This window comes from Odocoileus virginianus, chromosome 10 (assembly GCF_023699985.2).
Source record: "Odocoileus virginianus isolate 20LAN1187 ecotype Illinois chromosome 10, Ovbor_1.2, whole genome shotgun sequence".
Lineage (NCBI taxonomy): Eukaryota > Metazoa > Chordata > Mammalia > Artiodactyla > Cervidae > Odocoileus > Odocoileus virginianus.
Genome location: NC_069683.1, coordinates 2620243 through 2641548, shown reverse-complemented (window position 1 = coordinate 2641548; position 21306 = coordinate 2620243). Strand labels below are relative to the sequence as shown.

At 56.5% G+C, this 21306-nt stretch overlaps 1 protein-coding gene and 1 pseudogene across 2 annotated transcripts; both read left to right on the top strand.

The window, feature by feature from the left end:
- Positions 1-1712: 1712 nt before the first annotated feature.
- Positions 1713-4278, top strand: LOC110136750 (large ribosomal subunit protein uL4 pseudogene; annotated as a pseudogene).
- Positions 4279-5639: 1361 nt separating this feature from the next.
- SMTNL1 (smoothelin like 1) lies at positions 5640-19745 on the top strand. Of its 2 annotated transcripts, none has more exons than XM_020892609.2 (7): positions 5640-5750; positions 11002-12078; positions 12451-12502; positions 14283-14444; positions 14631-14745; positions 14840-14991; positions 19494-19745. In XM_020892609.2, exons 2-7 carry the CDS (start codon positions 11004-11006, stop codon positions 19636-19638), a joined length of 1701 nt encoding a protein of 566 aa, XP_020748268.2. In that variant the 5' UTR covers positions 5640-5750; positions 11002-11003; the 3' UTR covers positions 19639-19745. The 2 variants fall into 2 exon arrangements, with proteins under 2 accessions (XP_020748268.2, XP_070329019.1); XM_070472918.1 differs by lacking the exon at positions 5640-5750 and adding an exon at positions 10308-10462.
- Positions 19746-21306: the final 1561 nt, after the last annotated feature.

Below are 21306 nucleotides of genomic sequence, written 5' to 3'. Positions count from 1 at the left end.
AGGGGTACCAAGCTCGGTGAACCTCACCCTCCGCCCCCAGGGGTGCTGAGGTCGGAGTGCAGGTCTGGTGCAGAGAAGGAAGGACGTCCTCAAACTGCAGCTCTCAGATGAATGTAACCCCACCTGGGCCGCCTAAAATCACCCCAGTGTCCAGGGCCCACGTCGCACCAAATAAATCGGCGTCCCTGGGGCTAGGACCCAGGCATCGATATGTCGTGGGAGTGTGTCATTTCTTCGGTTCTGCCTCGTAACAGCAATAATTTGGAGCGACGGAGGTTAAAACCCTTGGACAACTCCGTGTTACAGCTGTTTTATTTAGAAAATAAAGGAAAATACGTCTTCCAGGCGTGAGGGAATGCCGACCCAAAGGGCGCGAAGAGGGGAGAGAGGAGGAGAGCTCCGGCCCTTTGGCTCCTCTTCTTATGTTTTTTCCTCCCCCTGGGCCTGCCCTGTGTAAATTGGGCTAGCCAGGAGTGCTGTTTGTTCTACCTGAGGTCCTCACTCTGGTCCCCAGACTTCCCTTTGTTCTATTTTCGCGGACTTTTCCCTCCCTTGTGTTTTAGCCACCGCCATTCTGGGCTCCTTTTTCCTATTCTAACTACCTAACAGGTCCGTTGTAGAATTCCCCAGCGATTCCCCTGTGCAGCCAGGTTTGAGAACCAGAGCTCAAGAGGGCTTTCGGGTGAATACAGCTGTGTGGAGGTCCCTGAACCGTCTCTGGGTTTGCAGAGACGTGCGTGGTTCCTTCTTGCACCAAGAGGAGTCGTGTACACAGCATGTTTAATTCAACTCCTGTTAGACGCCCCGGGCCATCTCTGCATAAGGTGATTAGGCAGCCATTACAGCTGCCGCCAGAGCTGACCTAACGGTTTTGGGTGAAGAAGAAGGGTATTTGTGAGTGTGTGAGTGTGAAGGGTATTAGTCGCTCAGTCGTGTCCAACTCTTGGCGACCCCATGGACTGTAGCCCGCCAGGCTCCTCTGTCCATGGGGGTTCTCCAGGCAAGAATACTGGAGTGCATTGTCATGCCCTCCTTTAGGGGATCTTCCCAACCTAGGATCAAACCCAGGTCTCCCACACTGCAGGCAAATTCTTTACCATCTGATCCACCAGGGAAACACAAGAATACTGGAGTGGGTAGCCTAGCCCCTCTCCAGGGGATCTTACCAACTCTGGGATCGAATCCGGGTCTCCTGCATTACAGGCAGACTTTACTGTCTGAGCCACCAGAAAACAAGACAATGTGTTTCTCCTCTGCGTGCCTGTCTCCTGCCCCCTACCCCAAGAAAAAAGTCCACCTCAATCCTGGATTTTTCAAGGGATGTCCCAGTAAACAAAATTTAAAGATGCAAGGGTACATTACCCATAGGAGAAGTTGGGTCAGACAGTTTATATGGTTGGTCACAGTATACTTCCCTGAGAAAGTCACGATTTTAAATATTGGGTCTCATTACAGCACTGCTCTAAGGACTGAAACACTCTGTCGATCCCTGTGCTCTGATATTTTAAAATTGAGGTATAGGACTTCCCTGGAGGCACAGTGGATAAGAATCTGCCTGCCGCTGCAGATGGCATGGGTTCAGTTCCTGGTCCGGGATGATTCCACATGCCTTGGAGCAGATAAGCCCTGAGCCACGACTACAGAGCCTGAACACCTATAGCAGATGCTCTGAAACCAGAGAAGCCGCTGCAGTGAGAAGCCCGTGCTCCACGATGAACGGGGTCCTACCCCCTCTGCAACGAGAGAAAGCCGGCATACAGCAACAAAGACCCAGGGCAACTAAAAATGAGTCAATTTTTTAAATTGAGGTATACAATTCAGACAGTAAAGTAACACGCAGAATCTTAAGCTTAATTTTTAAACAGGTATTCGTTTTATTAACCATTACCCAGATCAAGATAGAAAATACTTCCAGCACCCTAAAATGTTCTCATGTCCCTTCCCAGTCGTATCCCCTCCCCCGCAGTGAGCCTCTATCCTGACTTCTATCAGCATCAGTTAGTTCTGCCTGCTCTTGAACTTCATGTAAGCGAAATTACACATTATTTTCTGTCTGTGCCTCACGTCTAACTCAATGTAGCATCTGTAAGATTTCGGCCATACAATCATGTGTCTCTCTTATGCACTTTTCTTTATTGCTGTCTAGTGTTTGAATGTATAAATCAGCCGCAGTGCATTTGTCTGTGCTCCTGTTGATGAACTTCTGGGTTGTTTCCAGTTTTGGATATTATGATAACACTGTGATGTATATTATTGTACATATGTTATCCTGGTTTTTGCTTTTGAAAACATTATACACATATGGAATATTAAGAAATTACATGGAAAAGGAGATGGGTTCTTAGAGAAGAATCTGCTTCCTGGGTGGGATTTTTTTTTTAATTAGATTTTATGAATGATTGTGTAACTGCATGATTCCATTTAAATCACATTCTGAAAATGACAAAATTATAGCGAGGAGAGAAAGGATTAATGAGATAGCCTAGGGTTAGAGTTGGTGCGAGAGGGAGGGAAGTGTGCCTGAGGGAATAACACAAGGCAGATCTTTGTGTGGGAGAAATGGTTCCATGTCCTGATTGTGGGTGGAGGTTTCACACAAATCTAAGCTGTCATAATACCATACAAGCCATCATATCAAGGCCAATTTCCTTGTTTTGATAATGCATATAGTTGTGTAAGATTTAGCACTCAGTGGATAAGTCTTGGGTAAAATGTAACCTTCAGTACCCTTTCTGTGCTGCTTATGTAACTTGCTATAAACCTAGAGTTATTTCAAAATGAAGTTTTAAAAATCAGTACAAGGCAAACAGAAAAAACTAGCGTATTTAACACACCTAATCCATGACAGTTGGTCAATAACAACGAAGTGGTATTTTCTTTTTAGATTTCTATTTATTAGGGCAAAGTTTAAAAGTACAGAGAACTTTTCCTGCGGGAGCCGCCGGGTGAGAGGAGCGTGGCTTTCTCCTCCCCCCGCGACGGCGTGTGCTCGTCCACTGACACCCGTGTACTCCGAAAAGGGGGGGGGTCATCTGGCAAAAAATGCCACTTTGCCTGCTGTGTTCCAGGCTCCCGTTAGACCCGATATCGTGAACTTGGCCGCACCAACTTGCGCAGAAGCAACAGAGAGGCCCCTGCTGTCGGTGGCTCAGCAGCTCGTCAAACCCTCGGGGTACCGGCAGAGTTGTGGCTCGAATTCCCAGGGTTTGAGGTGGCGGGACTCCCCGTCCTGGCCAGCTGCTTCTGGAAATATGGGTTGTGGGGGCCGCCTGTTTGCACCAACCAGGACCGGGCGACGTTGGCACCGCAGAGCAAATACATCTGCCGTGTATTCCATCTGCTCTGTGCCGGCTGCCTCGGTCCCACCAGCGCTGGTCATGCCTCAAGGTCATCGTGTAGAGCGAGCTCCTGCACTCCCTTTGGTGGCTGAAGATAAAGCTGAAGGCTACAAGAAGACCAAGGAGGCTGTGGCTTCTAAAGAAACAGGTCTGGAATGATATCACAAAGGTCTGTGCCGCTCGGCGAATGGGAGCTGGCCAAGGTGAAATGAGAAGCCGTATCCAGCGCAGGGGCCCCTGCCTCATCGATAACGCGGACAATGGTATCATCAAGGCCTTCAGAAACATCCCTGGAATCATTCTGCTTAATATAAGCAAGTTGAACAATTTTGAAACTTGCTCCTGGCGGTCATGCGGGACGTTTCTGCATCTGGACTAAAAGCGCTCCCCGAAAGTCAGGTGAGCGGTATGGCAATTGGCATCAAGCAGCCTCCCTCAAGAGTAACGACAACCTCCCCATGCACAAGATGCTCAAGGGTCTGCCTCAGCAGACCCTTCAAAAGTCCAGAAATCCAAAGAGCACTCCAAGCACCACGCAAGAAGATTCATCGCAGAGTCCTGAAGAATCCACTGGAAAACCTGAGACTCCTGTTGACGCTTAACCCACAGCAAGGACCATGCGCCGGAGCACCACTGCTCGGCAGGCCGAGAGCCGCGAAATCCACCTGGGTGAGGCGGCGGCAGCACCAGGAGCCACATCAGATCAGGAGGGGGCTCGGGGCAAGGAGCCTGCGGTGGGAAAAAAGGCTGCAGGGAACCAAGGAACCAGCAGCTGAAAAGAAGCCCGCCCCAGAGGAAAAGAAGGCTGCTGCGCACACTTACATTTGCTTATTCCATAAACGCCAACTTTTTTGGGGCAGCTGATTTGGAATAGAGACCTGAACAGAGAGGCAAGGAGAAACATGAAAAATAAATAAATAAAAGTCCAGAAATGTGGCGAGCACAGTGTACTGAACCTTCACATACCAGTCACCCATCACCAGGACTTGACCACTGTCAGCATTTAGCAGTATTTTCTCCATCTAACTGTATCTCTAACAGATGAAGTCTTTTTTCCACAATGCAGTTTTCATGCCCTTAAAGTTATAGACATCTTCACACTAAGGACGGCTGGCAATCAACAGCATCGCACTGTTCAACCACTGGTACCCAAATCTGGCTTTCAGATCATGCCAGGCATAAGCCCCCAAGTTTTCATTCCATATTTAAGCTAATTAATTAAAGTGTTTGCTTATTTAATATCTATTTACTGAGCACCCCATGTGACCCAGGCAATTTGCTGGGCCCCGGGCATATAACCATGAACAGGAAATGTAAAGCTGCTGCCCTCGTGGAGCTTAGAGTCTAGAGAGAAACCCCAGTGACAAAGAAATGGATAAGGTGACTTTGGATTTCAACAAATAGTATACAAGAAGGAAATAAAATATGCGGAGATGATGGAGAGGAACTCAAGGTCATGGGAGGCCTCTAGGAGGAAATGACATTTGAGAGCAGAAAGTCTTGCAAAGAGCAGGAGTGGAACGGTGGTAGTCCTGAGTACGGAAAGGAATCAATTTATTGAAGGAATTGGAAGGAGGCCAGGGTGGCTGAAGTGGTGGGGACGGGGAGGGGGGGGTGGTTGGGGGAGTCCCCAGCTTTGTCACAGCCCCCCTCACACATTCTCCGAAAGCAGTACACTTCTTAGACCACAGGACCCCTGGAGAAGGTAAAGAAAGATGTTCTGGTTTTCAGAGCAAAAATCTCAACTCAGCACAAAAATTTGTTCCGCACCTACTATGTCCCGGTCACTTCGCTCAAAATAGAGCTCGGTTCGGTATCGTCTGGACTCGTGAGCCATCAGCTTGAACCATCTCCCTTCTCTCTGCCCCTCCCCCGCCGCATCCATCGGGGGCCCGAGACAGGTCCCCACGGCAGCTGTCCCCTCACCCGCTCCCTCGCCCAGCCTCCTGCAGCTGCTTCAGTCCGGGGACGGGTAAAGGGGCTGTTGGAAGGCGCGTGGAGGGCACGGAGGTGCAGGACCTGGGCTCTGCACGGGCGGGGAAGCCAGCCAGCCAGCCGGTGGCCACGCTCCACAGGGGCCCGCAGACGCCGTGGGGGCCGCCAGGCCAGGCGAGGACGCGGGGAAGGAGATGGGCTCAGGACGGACGTGGGCCCAGCAGGCAGGAGCGCCGGCAGTGATTGGAAGGTGCCACCTGTCGGCGCTCCTCGGGAAACCCGAGCCTCCCCGTCCAGGGGGAGTGTTGTACCAACAGGATAGTAAACAATGCTGGTCCGTGGCCCCAGGCCCTTGCGGGGGGGGGGGGGGGGGGAAGGTGGGGGCTAGAAGCCCAGGGGCTTAAAGACAGCCCGGGAGAGACACCGCTCAGCTCGAGGAAGGAGGCGGCTCCAGGACCCCAGACAGAGGCCCCGCAGGTAGGCGAAGCCCTGCTCCCCTTTCCAAGCGGCCCCTCCGTCTGCCGACCCCTCTGCCCACCTCCAAGGGCAGGAGCCTCTGAGCAGCGCCCCCCTGTTGGAGAAATCCTCTCCAACTCTGTCCATCGCTCTGTCGACTCTTTCGAGCCGGAGGTTGGAGACTCAGCCCTGGGGTGTTCAGCAGAGTCGCCCGCATGTGGCCACCCACCAGGACCTGATGGGCAGAGAGGGCCTCGCAGCCTTCCCAGTCCAGCTGGGGTGGGAGGCGGCGTCTAAGCAGCTGAGGCGGGCATCTCCGAGGGATGTCGCTGGCTGGAGGGCCACCGGCAGGCAGGCCGAGCGGCAGAGGCCGTGAGGTGTCAGCAGAGCTCCCAGCACGGTCCCCACTCCGTGGGGCTTGGAACCCGGGCTCCTGGCCACTCTGCCTTCCCGTCTGCCGGGACGGGAGCTGCCGCACGGGACACAGAGCCGGGGCGGACTGAAGCCTCCCCGGGCAAGGGTGGGGGGCCGGAGGCTACCGCGCACTTGGACGCGAGAGCCGCCCTCCTCAGCCACGTCTGACTGCCCTGCTGGGGTCCCCCTCACCCCCGCCGGGCGCCTCCCACGGGACGCTGGCTGAGGAGCTGGTAGGGGGCAGCATCTCCGGCAGAAGCTCTGGACTGGTCCTCAGGGGACCTGGGTTCTACATACAGTTTGGCCATTTAACTGTCCTAAGCACCACTGTAGTCGAGGGCCTTCCACTCCCCGAGCCTCAAATTCCTCCATCTGTAAAACAGGGCCAGTAACGCCTATTCGAGGGGTTAGAGTGAGGAAGCAGGGAGGCATGGAGGGTGCCGCAGTAAGCTTAGAATGGTCAGTGCTGCGGTGTGTGTGTTAGTCACTTAGTCGTGTCTGAATCTTTGCGACCCCAGGGACTATGGCCCTCCAGGTTCCTCCGTCCATGGGATTCTCCAGCAAGAATACTGGAGTGGGTTGCCGTTTCCTTCTCCAGGGGATCTTCCCGACCCAGGGATCGAACCCAGGTCTCCTGCACTGCAGGCAGATTCTTTACCATCTGAGCTACAGGGAAGTCACTGCTGGAGTGGGTGGTGTTATCCTAGCATCTCAGTATTCTGCATTTCTTCACTCCTTGGCTGTTTGTGACAGGCCTGGAGGGTGGAGAGCGGAGGTGAGGAACACGCAGGCTGGCTGAGGGGGTGTGTGTGCGCGCGTGTGTGCGCGTGTGTGTACACCTGCCCTTCCCCTCCACCGGGCTGTGTGTGGCGCCTGGATGAAGGGTAAGACGGCTGCGGGGCTCAGCTGTGTCTTAGCCTCTCACTGCCACATTCTGAGGCATAAAGAGGGCTCATCGTCTTGCCGGTGTCCAGTTTTCTTTGCCTTGTCTTACCAACTAAATGCCCTCCTGGCTGAGTCAGGACCTTAATCTGGCCCAGGGCAGGGCAGAAGCCAACCTACACCGTTCAAGCTGATGTAGGCTGAGTCCTCCTTCTGTGCCAGGAACGCCCCCAAACACGTTCTATGCATTGGCTTTCTTAACCCTCCACCATCCCTGTGAGGTGAGACCTATTTTTATCTCTAGAAGTCAAAACCCAGGCAGGGTAAGAAGCTTGCTCAAGGTCACAGTGGGAGCTGGGAATCCCCTCGTTGGAAGCTGAAGAATCAGTGATTTTCAGTTGTGCACCATACCACCTTCCCAACAAGAGTGCAAGGCAGGGATGGGTGTGGACCATTCAGACCAGCATCAGCTAAAGTTTCTTCTGCTAAAGGGGGCCTTGCTCAAGAGGGCAGCAGGTGTGTCTCAGGGTGGTTGTTCAGTCGCTCAGTCGTGTCCAACTCGTGGCGACCCCATGAACTGCAGCATGCCAGGCCTCCCTGTCCATCACCAACTCTCAGAGTTTACCCAAACCCACGTCCATTGAGTCGGTGATGCCATCCAGCCATCTCATCCTCTGTCGTCCACTTCTCCTCCCGCCTTCAATCTTTCCCAGCATCAGGGTCTTTTCCAGTGAGTCAGCTCTTCGCATCAGGTGGCCAGAGTATTGGAGCTTCAGCTTGAGCATCAGTCCTTGCAATGAACACCCAGGACTGATCTCCTTTAGGATGGACTGCTTGGATCTCCTCGCAGTCCAAGGGACTCTCAACAGTCTTCTCCAGCACCACAGTTCAAAAGCATCACTTCTTCGGTACCCAGCCGTCTTAGTGGTTCAACTCTCACATCTGTACCAGGGAAGCCTGTGGAAAACTAGGGCCTCCTAAGACATTAATAGGGCTTCCCAGGTGGTGTCAGTGGTAAAGAACCCGCCTGCCCATGCAGGAGGCGAAAGAGACTCAGGGCAGAGGCCACCTCAGGATAGATAAAGCAAAGTGAAAAGAAAGCAAGTAAAAGAAAACCCAAGGCCAAATATGTTTGGAGAAAAATGAGTTAAAGGAAGCTAAACAAAGTTAAGATTTCTTTACCATGGGGTATCTGCACTCTAAGTGCTAATGAAGCTGTAAGACTCTAAAACGGTTAAGGGTAGGCTGTTTTTGGAACAAGCTTAGCCAGTGAACACCCTCCTGTCCCCAGTGTAGCCCTCATTAATGTCTTATTCACTCACTCGGTCATGTTTGACTCTTTGTGGCCCCATGGACTGCAGCCCCCATGGACTGTAGCCCACCAGGCTCCTCTGCCCGTGGAATTTTCCAGGCAAGAATACTGGAGTGGGGTGCCAGTTCCTTCTCCAGGGGATCTTCCAGACGCAGGGATCGAACCCAAGTCTCTTTCGCCTCCTGCATTGGCAGACGGGTTCTTTACCACTGGCACTAGCTGGGAAGCCCTATGAATGTCTTAGGAGGCCCTAGTTTTCCACAGGCTTCCCTGGTAGCTCAGCTGGTAAAGAATTGACCTGTAACACAGGAGACCCGGTTCAATTTCCTATGTCAGGAAGATCCCCTGGAGGAGGGAATGGTTACCCACTCCAGTATTCCTGGGCTTCCTTGGTGGCTCAGCTGGTGAAGAATCTGCCTGCAACGCGGGAGACCTGGGTTCGATCTCTGGGTTGGGAAGATCCCCTGGAGAAGGGCGTGGCAACCCACTCCAGTATTTTTGCCTGGAGAATCCCCACAGACAGAGGAACCTGGTGGGTTACAGTCCACGGGGATGCAGAGTTGGACACAACTGAGCACAGCGCAGTTTTCCACAGAACACAGTTCGCTAACTCAACCCCAACCAGTCCCGTCTGTGTTGGAAATGAAGACTCTCCAGAGAGGCAAGGAGATTCGTTCCGGTCCCAGGCTTGAGGGGGAGGTCAGGGCAAGCCACCAGCTCCCTGCCGATGGGCGCTCCATCCCCCAGCTTCATTGATTTCCCTCCAGCTTTAATTCACTGCTAGAGCTGTGAACCGTGGCCTGTAGTAGGAGTGGTGAAATTGAAGGGCAGCATGAGCATCTTTGAAAATCCCAGCCCGCTTCCTGAGGAAAAGGTGGGAGACTGAACCAGGGACCCCAGGACCCGAATGGCTGGCAGGAACAGGGCCCTGGCCCGCGTACACGAGTCTTCCTGCCTCCGTCCCAACTGCTCAGGTGCCAGGGGTACTGTACCCAGAGTGACGGCCCTGCAGAGAGCGGGAGGTATTTTTAGCCAGTGACAGCAGTGTCTGCTTCTTTTATTGCCTGAGTCATGCTCTGAACATTATTTGGGGATTATTTTCTCTGTAAACAGACCCCCCCAAGAAGCAGAAGGAGGAAGGAGCTGGCTCTGTCCCCCTACCCAGCTATTTTTGTAGACTGGACAGCATAACCATCCTTCAGTGTCTGTGGGGAATCAGACCCAGCCTCCCTGGAGGACACTAAAATCTGCAGATGCTCTCGTCTCTTCTATGAAATGGTGTAGCATTTGCTGTTAACCGACACAGTCCTTCTCACACTTTAAGTGAGCTCTAGATTGCTTGCAACACCCAGGACAATGAAAACGTTATGTTAACAATTTTAATAACATGTAAATGCTACGTAAATAGTTGGAGCAGCTGCAGATTTAAGTTTTGCCTTTTGGACTTTTCTGGACTTTTTTTGTTTTTCAAATATTTTCCATCCAAGGTTGGCTGAACCCACAGAACCCAAGGATATGAAAGGCTGACTATACATACAGTACTTGAAGAGGAAACCTCACATTAAAGTGTCACGCGCTCCCTTTCCTCCCACCCCCGGCAGCTGGAGGATCAGACTTCCCTGAGGAGGTTAATCAGGGAGAGCACATATCTCTTCTTCACCCAAGGGAACTCTGCCATGCCCAGGGCCAGCTCTCCGGAGCTGGCAGAGAGCCAGACCCCATGCAGGCCCGGGGCTCCGCAAATCTCAGGCATCTTTACGCCATCTCCACAGCTTAACTATCTTGTATCCTGCTTTCCTGAACATATTCCTTCGAATTAGCTGATTTTAACTTCAATAAGTGTATTTATAACAGAAACTTTATATCACTATTGGAAATGGAAACTCCGCGTCACCGGCCAGAAATAGAACGTAACTGTAAAAATAAATCCAACTGGAATCAAAGCAGTCTTATTTGATTCTATCTAGAGATTCCTGTCTGCTTTGGGCTCTGAGCCTGCAGGCCCTGAGGACAGCTATCTCCATCAAAAGGAAAGAGGAGTAACTGTCCAGGGATGCAAGTGTCAAACTGTAACCACCTCGCTGACTTATCCAAAAAAGAGGCCAAATCATTGAAAAGGCATTAGGTGACTCAGCGTTCTTGTTTTTTTAAGGGTTTTTGTTTATTTATTTGCCTTTAGCTGTGCTGGGTCTCTAGGCTTTCTCTAGTGGCAGCGAGTGGGATACTCTTCCCTGCGATGCCCAGGGCTTTTCTTGTGACGGCTCTCGGGCTCAGGCGTGCGGGCTCAGTAGTCCTGGTCCAAGGACTTAACTGCCCCTCAGCACGTGGAATCTTCTCGTACCAGGCATCGAACCTGTGTCCCCTGCATTGGCAGGCAGATTTTTAACGACTGGACCACCAAGCAAGTCCTGACCCAGTGTCCTTTAAAGCCCAAGTCACAACCTGCAGAGGACAGTTCAGTGGACAGCAAGTGAACATAGCTGGCCCAACACTGCCTTTGGGGGAAGTGGGGCCCTCCCCCTCATTTAGCCAGACAGAAAGTGGGTGCTGATGTCTCATGTCCCAGCAATGGGGGCCCCGGGACTGAACTGAAGGTGTCCAGACTCCAGGGCCTTCACCTGGAGAAAGCGGGCATGACCGGCTGTGTCTGTCTTCTCTTTCCAGAGATGGAGCAGAAGGCGGGGAAGCCCACTGAGGACGGGGCCACTGTCCCCCCAGCCGCGGAGGCCCCGGAGACCGCGGGAGGTGGCGGGTCTGCGGAGGAGGCGGCCGCAGGGCTTGCGGAGGAGGCGGCCGCAGGGCTTGTGGAGAAGGCAGCCGCAGGCCCCACCGAGAGCGCCGCCAGAGCGGGCCAGCAGGAGTGGGCCCCGGCCGAGGACGGCGCTCCCGCTGAATGCCAGGCTGACGGGCTGGGTGAGGTCAAGGCGGAATCCCAAGGGGAGGCTGGCCTTCAACAGGAAGACAGGGGGCAGGGAGAGACCACCGCGGCCCCTGGGAAGACCGACAGGAGAGACCAGACCCACTCTGAGCCCGCGGGGGCGGAGAGAGAAGGGGAGACCGCGTCAGCCTCTGAGAAGCCGAGGGCTGACGAGAAAGAGGCCAGGCCTGGGTCTAGGGAGAGCGTCGACGCGAGCGGAGAGGCCCAGGCCGAGCTGAAGCAGGCTTCCGCGGCGCAGGAGGCCGAGGCTGGAGGCAGGGAGGCCGAAGGGAAGGGCGAGGCCGCCGAGGCCCCTCAGGAGGAGGGCGGCAAGGCGGAGGAGCCCCGGGCTGCAGCCCAGGAGGAAGCCGGCGCTCCAGCGGCCCAGCTGGGCTCTCCCAAGAAGGCCGCCGGGGCGGAGGAGGCCACGCCCGAGCCACAGGAGGAGGAGGTGACGGAGGGGGTGGTGAGTGAGGAGGCGGGGAGGAGGGAGGGGGAGGGGGCCCCACGGCGGCCCAGAGTACCCCCCAGAGCCCCCGGCCCGCTTTATTCCTCCGGGAAAGTCCCGGAGCCTGGGTGGGAGGCGGGGGGCCGGGGGAGCCGCACTCTGGCCCCGGGCTGCCTTCCAGATCTTTCTGAAGCGCTCGCAGAGCCTCGGGCAGGCACGAGCTCACCCAGCGCGTTCCTCCAGGAGCCGGGCGGTCCTGCTGACGAGCAGGAGGAGGGTGCGGGGGCCGAGGCCGAGGACGGGGCAGGGGGGCCTCCCAGCTCCCCGGAGGGATGGCCCGAGAGCCCCACGGAGGAGGGCGGCAGCGCCAGCCCAGGTGAGGGGGCGCCCCGGGGGGTGTGGGGGGCGTCCGGGGCATGCGGGGGGGGGGGGGGGGGCGCCCAGGGGCCCATCTGATGCAGGGTCCGCCCGGGGGCGTGAGGGGCGTCCGGGGGAAGGGGCCAGGACCCCACCTGCTTCAGGGCCCCCCGGGGGTGTGGGGGGCATGGGGGGCCAGGACCCCACCTGCTTCAGGGCCCCCCGGGGGTGTGGGGGGCATGGGGGGCCAGGACCCCACCTGCTTCAGGGCCCCCCGGGGGTGTGGGGGGCATGGGGGGCCAGGACCCCACCTGCTTCAGGGCCCCCCGGGGGGCGTGGGGGGGGCGCACCAGATTGCCCTGCTTCCCTCCCTCCTGTTCCTCTCCCTCAGAGGGGCTGAGCCCAGACACCGCGGCTTCTGAAGAGCCAGGTCCTTCAGCCAGGTAATGTCCAACGCTGGAGCCCCAGCTCCGCCCCAGCCATCACCACCTGCTCCCTTCAGAACCTGCTGTCCCCTGAGACTGGGCCTCCAGCATCTGGGCTCGAGATATGCCAGATATTCCCCTAGCTCAGGGCAGAGCTGGGGAAATGAGAAGTGCTGGAGTGGGGAGCAGTGGGCGGTGGGGCCTCCCTGGTTGCCCCCCCCCCAGTGCTGAAGAAGCCTCCTCCCCAGCACCCCCAGGACTCCTCATGGGAGCCCCCAGCCTTGTCTGTCCCCGCAGTCTCAGCATCACCGGTCGGGTGTGAGCAGAAAGCTGCGTTTGGACAGCACCGCTGCCTGTTGCTGTGTTGGTCGCTAGGCTGGTCGTGTCTGACTCTTTGGGACCCCATGGACCCTAGCCCACCAGGCTCCTCTGTTCATGGGATTTCCCAGACAAAAACACTGGAGAGGGTTTGTCATTTCCTCCTCCAGGGGCTCTTCCTGACCCAGGGATGGCACCTGAGTCTCCTGCCTTGGCAGACAGTTGTTTTTTTTACCGCTGAGCCACCAGGGAAGCCCCGGCTGTGTGACTGTGGCTACATCACTTCCCCCTCCTCCCCTGGGAAGTGGGCACGGTCAGGGTACCTGCCTCATAGGCTTCTTGTGAGGCTCAAATGACGTCTGTGTATAAAGCACTCAGCTTGATGCCTGATGCCTGAAAGGTGCTGGATGACACAAGAGCCTTCCCCTCGCCAGGGCACAAATTTTGTCGTTAGAAGCTGCTGCTGCTGCTAAGTCGCTTCAGTCATGTCCGACTCTGTGCAACCCCATTGACAGCAATCCACTAGGCTCCTCTGTCCCTGGGATTCTCCAGGCAAGAGCGCTGGAGTGGGTTGCCATTTCCCTCCCCAATGCATGAAAGTGAAAAGTGAAAGTGAAGTTGCTCAGTTGTGCCTGAGTCTTAGTGACCCCATGGACTGCAGCCCACCAGGCTCCTCCATCCATGGGATTTTCCAGGCAACAGTACTGGAGTGGGGTGCCATTGCCTTCTCCAGTCATTAGAAGAGTATTCCTTTATTTCGAGCTGAAAGTCACCTCCATGTGACCTTCTTAGGGAAAGGTATCTGGTGAGCTTTCACATTCCCCTTCTTACAGAGCCTTAGACCCACCTTGCCAGGTACCTATTCCCATTATACAGACAAGCAAGCTGAGGCTCAGAGAAGTGCCATGACAGTCCCAAGTTGTTGTTCAGTCACTAAGTCACACCTGACTGCGACCCCATGAACCACAGCACGCCAGGCCTCCCTGTCCTTCACCAACTCCTGGAGTTTTCTCAAACTCAAGTCCATCGAGTCAGTGATGCCATCCAACTGTCATCCTCTGTCATCCCCTTCTCCTCCTGCCTTCAATCTTTCCCAGCATCAGGGTCTTTTCAAATGAGTCAGTTCTTCCCATCAGGTGGCCAAAGCAACTTCAGCATCAGTCCTTCCAAAGAATATTTAGGGTTGATTTCCTTTAGTACTGACTGGTTTGACACTCCCAAGATTACGTGGCAAATAAGAGGCCTAGGCAGGATTCTAACTCAGGTTAGACCTCAGATGTGCCCTAGTTCTAACCTAGGCAGTCGGACTGAACCTCAGTCTTCCTTCTCAGCGCCTCCTAGGGCTGGGCCTGAAGGCACGTGTGTGAGGCAGCCATGTAGCTCGGTAGCCTCTTGGGCCGGTAGGGACCACTGCCCAGCCAGCCTCCTCCCTGTAGGGGCGGGTCCCAGCCCCTCTCACGCTCCTCTGAACGTTTCCAAGCGGTGACTCTTCGCCCAGTGATGTGCCCCAGAGCCCCACGGAGGCCCCTCCGCCAGAGGAGAAGAAGAAAGAGAAGGCACCAGAGCGCAGGGTGTCCGCTCCTACCCGGCCCCGGGGACCCCGAGCTCAGAACCGCAAGGCCATCGTGGACAAGTTCGGGGGGTAGGATTTGGGCGAGGGGCTGGCGGAGCGGAATTGGTGGGAGGATGGGGTGGGGGAGAAACAGCCCGAGCCCCAGAGGGACATCTGATGCCCTCCCTATCCTGGGAGGACTGACGTCTGATGGCCGCCCCCCGCCCCCGGGAGGACTGCCGTCTGATGGATCTCCCGCCCCGCCCCGGCGCGCAGGGCGGCCTCGGGCCCCACGGCCCTGTTCCGGAACACCAAGGCGGCTGGCGCGGCGGTGGGTGGCGTTCGCAACATGCTGCTGGAGTGGTGCCGCGCCATGACCAGGAGCTACGAGGTGCGTGCGGCGGGACGGCGGCCTTGCCGGGGTGGTGGTGGGGCGGTTCGACGGGGCGAGGCGCAGGCCCCTGATGCGGCTCCCGCCCCCGCAGCACGTGGACATCCAGAACTTCTCCTCGAGCTGGGGCAGCGGCATGGCCTTCTGCGCGCTCATCCACAAGTTCTTCCCCGACGCCTTTGACTACGCGGCGCTGGACCCCGCGCAGCGCCGCCACAACTTCACGCTGGCCTTCTCCACCGCAGAGTAAGCCGGGCGGGGGCCGCCGCGCGGCGGGGACTGGGGCCGGGGCCCCTGGAGGGCGGGTCATGCCGAGCCCGTGGCCACACCTCCTTGAGTCCGACAGGTGCTTCTCGGATGCAGTGAACTGGCTGAGGACCAAGCAGTGGGCGAAACCCACAAAATCCCCGCTGCCCGTGACGCCTATTCTATTTTATAGTATTTTATTTTTTGGCCGTGCCCCGTGGCATGTTCCTCAACCAGGGACCAAACCTTCACTCTTGGCGTTGGGAGCACAGAGTCTAAATCACTGGCCCACCAGGAAACTCCCGTGACTCACATTTGAAAGAGACAGATAGCAAATACACATGCATGCAGAATAAAATATGAGGAGACAGGCAGGGAACATGCAGGTGGGTAAGAGATAAAGGAGGGGAAGACTGGGAGTTTGCGATAGGGAGTCCCTATCACAGTGCCTAACCCGCGGCAAACATTTCAAATAAACAAGAATCTTAGCTGCTGTTCTATACTAAATGAATGATATCACAATTGTTATGTATTTTTAAAATTTACTTCTTTTTGGCTGCACGGACTTTCTCCAGTTGTGATGAGCAGGGTTTCCTATTCCTCATATAGTGCACAGGCTTCTTTTGTCCAGGCTCTAGGCTCTTGGGCTCCAGCAGTGTGGCTGGCCCACAGACTTCGTTGCCCCGAGGCATGTGGAATCACCCCAGACCAGGGACTGACCCGTGGTCCCACACTGACAGGCGGATTCCCAATCACAGGACTGCCGGGGGAGCCCCTGTGATGACCCTTGTTATTCGCTATGGGACCTGGAAGGAGACTTACTGCTGAGGTTCACACAGCCGGGTTCCAGGACCAGACAGGCAGGAGGGGCGTGAGGAGCAGCGGAGCCCAGGGAAGACCCTGAGAGGCGAACGCAAGGCTGCCGGGTGGTGGGAGCGGAGGCACCCACCCCACCAAAGCCCCAAAGCCAGACTCGCCCAAAGGCTTCCACCTCCCCCGGGAGGCCGGCCGGTCCCCCAGTGGCCTGGAGGCTCCCGGGAGCTCATGCTGGGCCACTCTTCCTTTCCTGCCCAGGGGAGGCTTCTGGGCCACCTGGTCTGGGCAGAGGGTGTTGTCCACGAGGACTGCTCCGGGGTCCGGGAAGGGATGGCTGAGGGCACTTCTGAAGGCCCGGAGGAGGGGACAAGTCACTGGGGGTGCTGGCAGCGTCTTGGTCCGGGAGGCCGAGCTCTCTGAGCGAGTTCAGGCCTGGCCACCAACCCGCGGGGAAGCCCGGGGCAGCCACCCTCCCCTCTCTGGGTCTGCGTGTCCCCACTGGCAAAACCAGACGGCTGATACTGACTGGTGCTTTTCAAATGGGTCCCCCACCCCACCGGCAGCTTCCTCAAACAAAACAGTAAGTGGATGCCCAACACAGGAAACAGATTTAAGGGCAGCCTTTTTAGGCTGGGAGGAGATCCCGGGGCACCCCAGGTCAGTCCAACCCCCTTCCTAAGATGGTCCTGAAGCACGTCTCCTGGCCCTTGGGCACCGAGGATCCCATCTGAAAACTCCTAGGCTTGGTTCTGCAGAAGGGCTTCCCAGGTGGCTCAGTGATCTAAAAAAACCCGCCTGCCAGTGCAGGAGATGCCAAGAGACCCGGGTTCAATCCCGGGCTCGGGAAGATCTCTTACAGGTAGTGGTTTAGTCTCTAAGTCGTGTCCGACTCCTGAGACCCATGGACTGTAGCCCACCAGGCTCCTCTGTCCATGGGATTCTCCAGGCAAGAGTACTGGAGTGGGTTGCAGTTTCCTTCTCCAGGGGATCTTCCCGACCCAGGGATTGAATCCGGGTCTCCTGCACTGCAGACAGATTCCTTACTGAAATGACAACCCACTGCAGTATTCTTGCCTGGAGAATCCCATGGACAGAGGAGCCTGGTGGGCTACAGTCCATGGGGTCACAAGGAGTCGGACACGACAGCATGCACGCGTGCATGCGGAGTTGGTGCTCTGGAAGGTCCCTTCGGTTTCACGTTATCCTGCCCTGGGCTGGGGCAGTGCCCTGGGCTGGGGGTGGGGGTGAAGGGGTCAGGAGCCCTGTGTCTTGCTCCAAGCTCAGAGCACCTTTAAGGGCCATGACAAGCCATGGGAACCAAGCGTGATCAGACGCCAGGCGTCCTGCTAAGCGCTTCTCTTGGATCGTCTGATTTGACGGTCACAACGATGCGTGTGTGGCTGCAGCAGGGAGATAACGGGAGGCTGGTGCAGGAGGGTGCGGCCGACCCGGCCCTGGAAAGGGAAACTCCTGGCCGGGACTGCGAGCTCTCGGTCACCATCAGAAGGGCTTGTGGCTTGGCCCTGACAGGCGTCCCTGGCCTCTGGGCCGCAGGTCATTGTCCTCCTGCAGCTGCCAAGCTGTGTGTGGCCATGCTGTGAGGAGTGCGGGATCTTAGTTCTCTGACCATGGGAGACTGGGGGTCACACGTGCACCCCCGCCCTGGGAGCTCCAAGCCCTGACCGCTGGACCACCCAGGGAGTCCCCCTCCCTCGCTCTCTGACCCTCGGCAGCTGACGGAACCTCTCCTAAGGCTGGATGTGCAGACGACGTGTGCAAAGTAAGGGGCCCGGCCACAGCTGGCTCCCTTCTAGGAGGCTTCTCTGATTCCTCTGGAATAGTCCCGCCCTGGCTCCCCAGGCCCAGCCTCTCCCGGGTGGAAACCGCACCGGACCCAGAGCCGGGAGCCGACAGCAGGCATTGGTGGCGGGAAGCTCGTCCTGTTCCTCTAAGCCCCTCAGTCTGCGCTCCTCGCCTGCGCCCAGGCCCGTCTGGCTTGGCTGTCAGTCCAGCTGACTCAGCCCTGAGAGGACGCCCGCCAGGACCTGGTGGCCCCTCCTGCCGGCACCCTGGGCGGCCTGCTGGGACCCAGCTTCAGGGCTGGGATGCCAGGCGCGTCCGACAGGCCCGCGGTGGAATCCCCGCTGTGCTGCTCGCTTTGGGCAAACCACCAAGGTGCTGTGAGTCTCCAGGTCCCCTTCTGCCGGCTGAACACAGAGGAGTGGAGGAAACAAGACCAGTCAAGAGAAGGCATTTAGGAGCTCCCTGCTGGCCCAGGGGTTCGGACTCCAGGCTTTGCCCTGGGCTGGGCTGGCTCAGTCCCTGAGTTGGGGAGCTGAGATCCTGTAAGCTGTGCAGAGCAGCAAAAAAAAAAGAAGGGTAGAGGGAAACACTTGATAAGGCTCCTGGAATGTGGTGGCAAGGCCCTGACAATGCTCAGATCAGATGGTCGGCCTCAGCGAAGCCAGGAGTAGCCTGTGGTCCCAAAGAGCAGCTGGGAAGCTAGAGAAACAGGACTTGCTGCTAAGTTCCATGCAGTTGCTCAAGCACTGCTGCCTCAGGACGTTTGCACCTGCTGTTTTCTCTGCCTGGAACCCCCTTCCTGCCAATATGTACCTGATTTACTCTCTTTAGGAGAACTTTCCTGAGCTTAAAAGTCCTCTTAAGAGAACTTTTCCTATTAAAAATCTCTTTGAGGAACTCCGGGCTTCCCCGGTGGCTCAGATGCTAAACAGTCTGCCTGCAGTGTTGGAGACCCGGGTTTGATACCTGGATCAGGAAGATCCCCTGGAGGAGGAAATGGCAACTGACTCCAGTGTTCTTGTCTGGAAAATCCCAAGGACAGAGGAGCCTGGTCAGCTACAGCTCATGGGTTGCAAAGAGTCGGACACGACTGAGCAACTTGTCTCTCTCTCTCTCTCTCTCTTTCTGGGGAACTCCCTGGCGGTCCAGTGGTTAGGACTCTGCACTCTCATTGCCGAGGGCCCAGGTTCAATCCCCGATGGGGGAACTAAAATCCCAGAAGCTGCGAGACACTGACAATAAATAAGTAAATGCCATCACCAACATAATATTACAAAAGCAAACCCCCTTGAGCCCAGAAACATGTCCTGTCCTTCCCTGCCTTCTTTTTCTCTATAGTATCTCTCATCCTCTGGTGTACCATCAATTTCTATTTGACGACTGCCTGTTTTCTGCCACGAGAACATTGATGAGGATGGGGGATTCTTATTTTGTTCAGTGATGAACTCCCCAGAAGGCCTAGCACGCGGCGCCCCTCAGCACACACACAGAGCCTGTAGAAGCTGGAGAAGTTGAGGCTGCACGCCCACACTCCAGCCGGGATTAGGGGTCTGTGCTTTTAACTCTTCCTGCGGGGCCTGTCCTTCTGGATGACGGACACGGGCGCACACAGAAGGGTGGCTCACGCGGAACCCGAGACCAGAGGGTCGCACTCCCAAGTGCAGACACGCGGGGCAGTGAAAACACGGCTTTAGAGTCAAGCCACGCTGAGTCTGAGTTTTGACTCTGCTGGACCGCAACTGTCTCATCTGTACAGTGGGATGGTTGCGCCAGACGAAGTCCCAGCGCTGCTGCACGCAGTCCTGCGGGCTTCATCCTTAGGGGGCTGCCCCACCCCGTCCCTTAGCCCCCCCACCTCTCACCCCTCCCCCTCTGCCCCTCAGGAAACTGGCCGACTGCGCCCAGCTGCTGGAGGTAGACGACATGGTGCGGCTGGCGGTGCCTGACTCCAAGTGTGTCTACACCTACATCCAGGAGCTGTACCGCAGCCTCGTGCAGAAGGGGCTGGTCAAGACCAAGAAGAAATGAGGGGCTGGCCAGTGCTGGCCCGGAGGTTCCCTTCAGCTCCACGGAGGCGGCGGGGCTGGGCAGGCGGCCCCAGTCTTAACTGCATTAAAGGCTGTTTTGTAAAATCCTGTCTGGCTCCTCGGGGCTCCCTCCCTACCCCGCCGGGAGCCTCTCTCACTCTGGGATAAGCAGCCCCGGCCTCCCACTTTCTTCACCTGATGTGATTTTCTCAACAACCGTGACAGGCATCTGGGACGGGAGTGTGCTGGGTCTTGTCGCCAAGAAGCTGTGTGTCCCTGGGCCATTGAGCGAACCTCTCTGAGCTTCAGTTCACCATCTGAACGGGGATAATAGCGGCTCAGAATCCCGCAGGTGCTGTGAGGGTTAAATGGGATCACGTAGACAGTATCACCAGCTCAGTGGTCGTGATTTTGAGCAAACTCTGGGAGACAGTGGGGGACAGAGGAGCCTGGCGTGCTGCAGTCCACGGGGTCAGAGAGAGTCAGACGCGACTTAGCAGTCTAGCGACTAACAACAGATGACAACAAAGGACAAAAGGCCTCGCCTGGGGCCTGCCACATAGACGTTCTCTAAGCAGTGGCCCAAAGTAGCGACATCCTCACGTTTCCAGCCACGGGGGGCACTTGCCCACAGCTTTTCCCCTCTCCCCACACTTCTCCTAGAGTAGGGAGTTCCAGGACAGGGACTGCTGTAGAAGATGCTCTAGAACTCCCACTCAAACCAGGCTCGTGGGACCTGGAGGTGATGTCTTTGACTCAAAGATCCTCCACGTTCTGTCTCTGAAAAGCCTGTGGTTTGGGGATTTCCCTGGCAGTCCAGTAGTTAAGACTCCACACTTCCACTGCATGGGGGCACGCGTTCAATCCCGAGTCAGGGAGCTAAGATCCTGCATGCTGTGTGGTGAGGCCCAAAAAATGAAGAAAAAAAAAAAAAGCCAGTGGTTTTGGAACCACCGCATCCAGAAGCTCCTCCTCTGTGCTCAGGTAACCCTCAACGCTGAGGTTTTGCCTGTTTTCCCTCTGCTCACTAGAGATGAGCCCTGGAGCTGAGTTCGCTGCTGCAGCTGCTTAGTATTTCTGTCGTGTCCAACTCTGTGCGACCCTGTGGACTGCAGCCCGCCAGGCTCCTCCGTCCATGGGATTCTCCAGGCCAGGACACCGGAGTGGGTCGCCATGCCCTCCTCCAGGGGGATCTTCCCGACTCAAGGATGGAGCCTGGATCTCCTGCCTTGCAGGCAGATTCTTTACCGCTGAGCCAGCGGGGAAGCCCAGAGCTGACTCTAATTTCCTGCTAACAATCCTGTCTGGCTTTATCGGCTGTTGGGAGCATGTGCGCTGATGAGAACAGCTCATGAAAAACACAGAAATGGAAACCCGCCAGCTTGGCACTGCAGCCAGAGGTGCAGACTCTGCCCAGATGAGCGGGGTGGACGTGGCAACCCACCCGACGGCTGCGTTAGCCTTGGCTGCCTCCTGCCTAAGACGGGGGCGTCATTCCTGTGGGGGGGGGGGTCGACGACCCCTCTGGCTGAGGGTGGCCGGGCCCCTCACAGCCAGCTTTCCCCACAGCGCTTGGGGTCACACAAGGCTCCGCGCCCTGCGATGAGGCGGAAGCAAGCTAAACCCCCAGCCTCCTCCCTGAGCCACTTGCCCCAAGTGAACGCTCAGG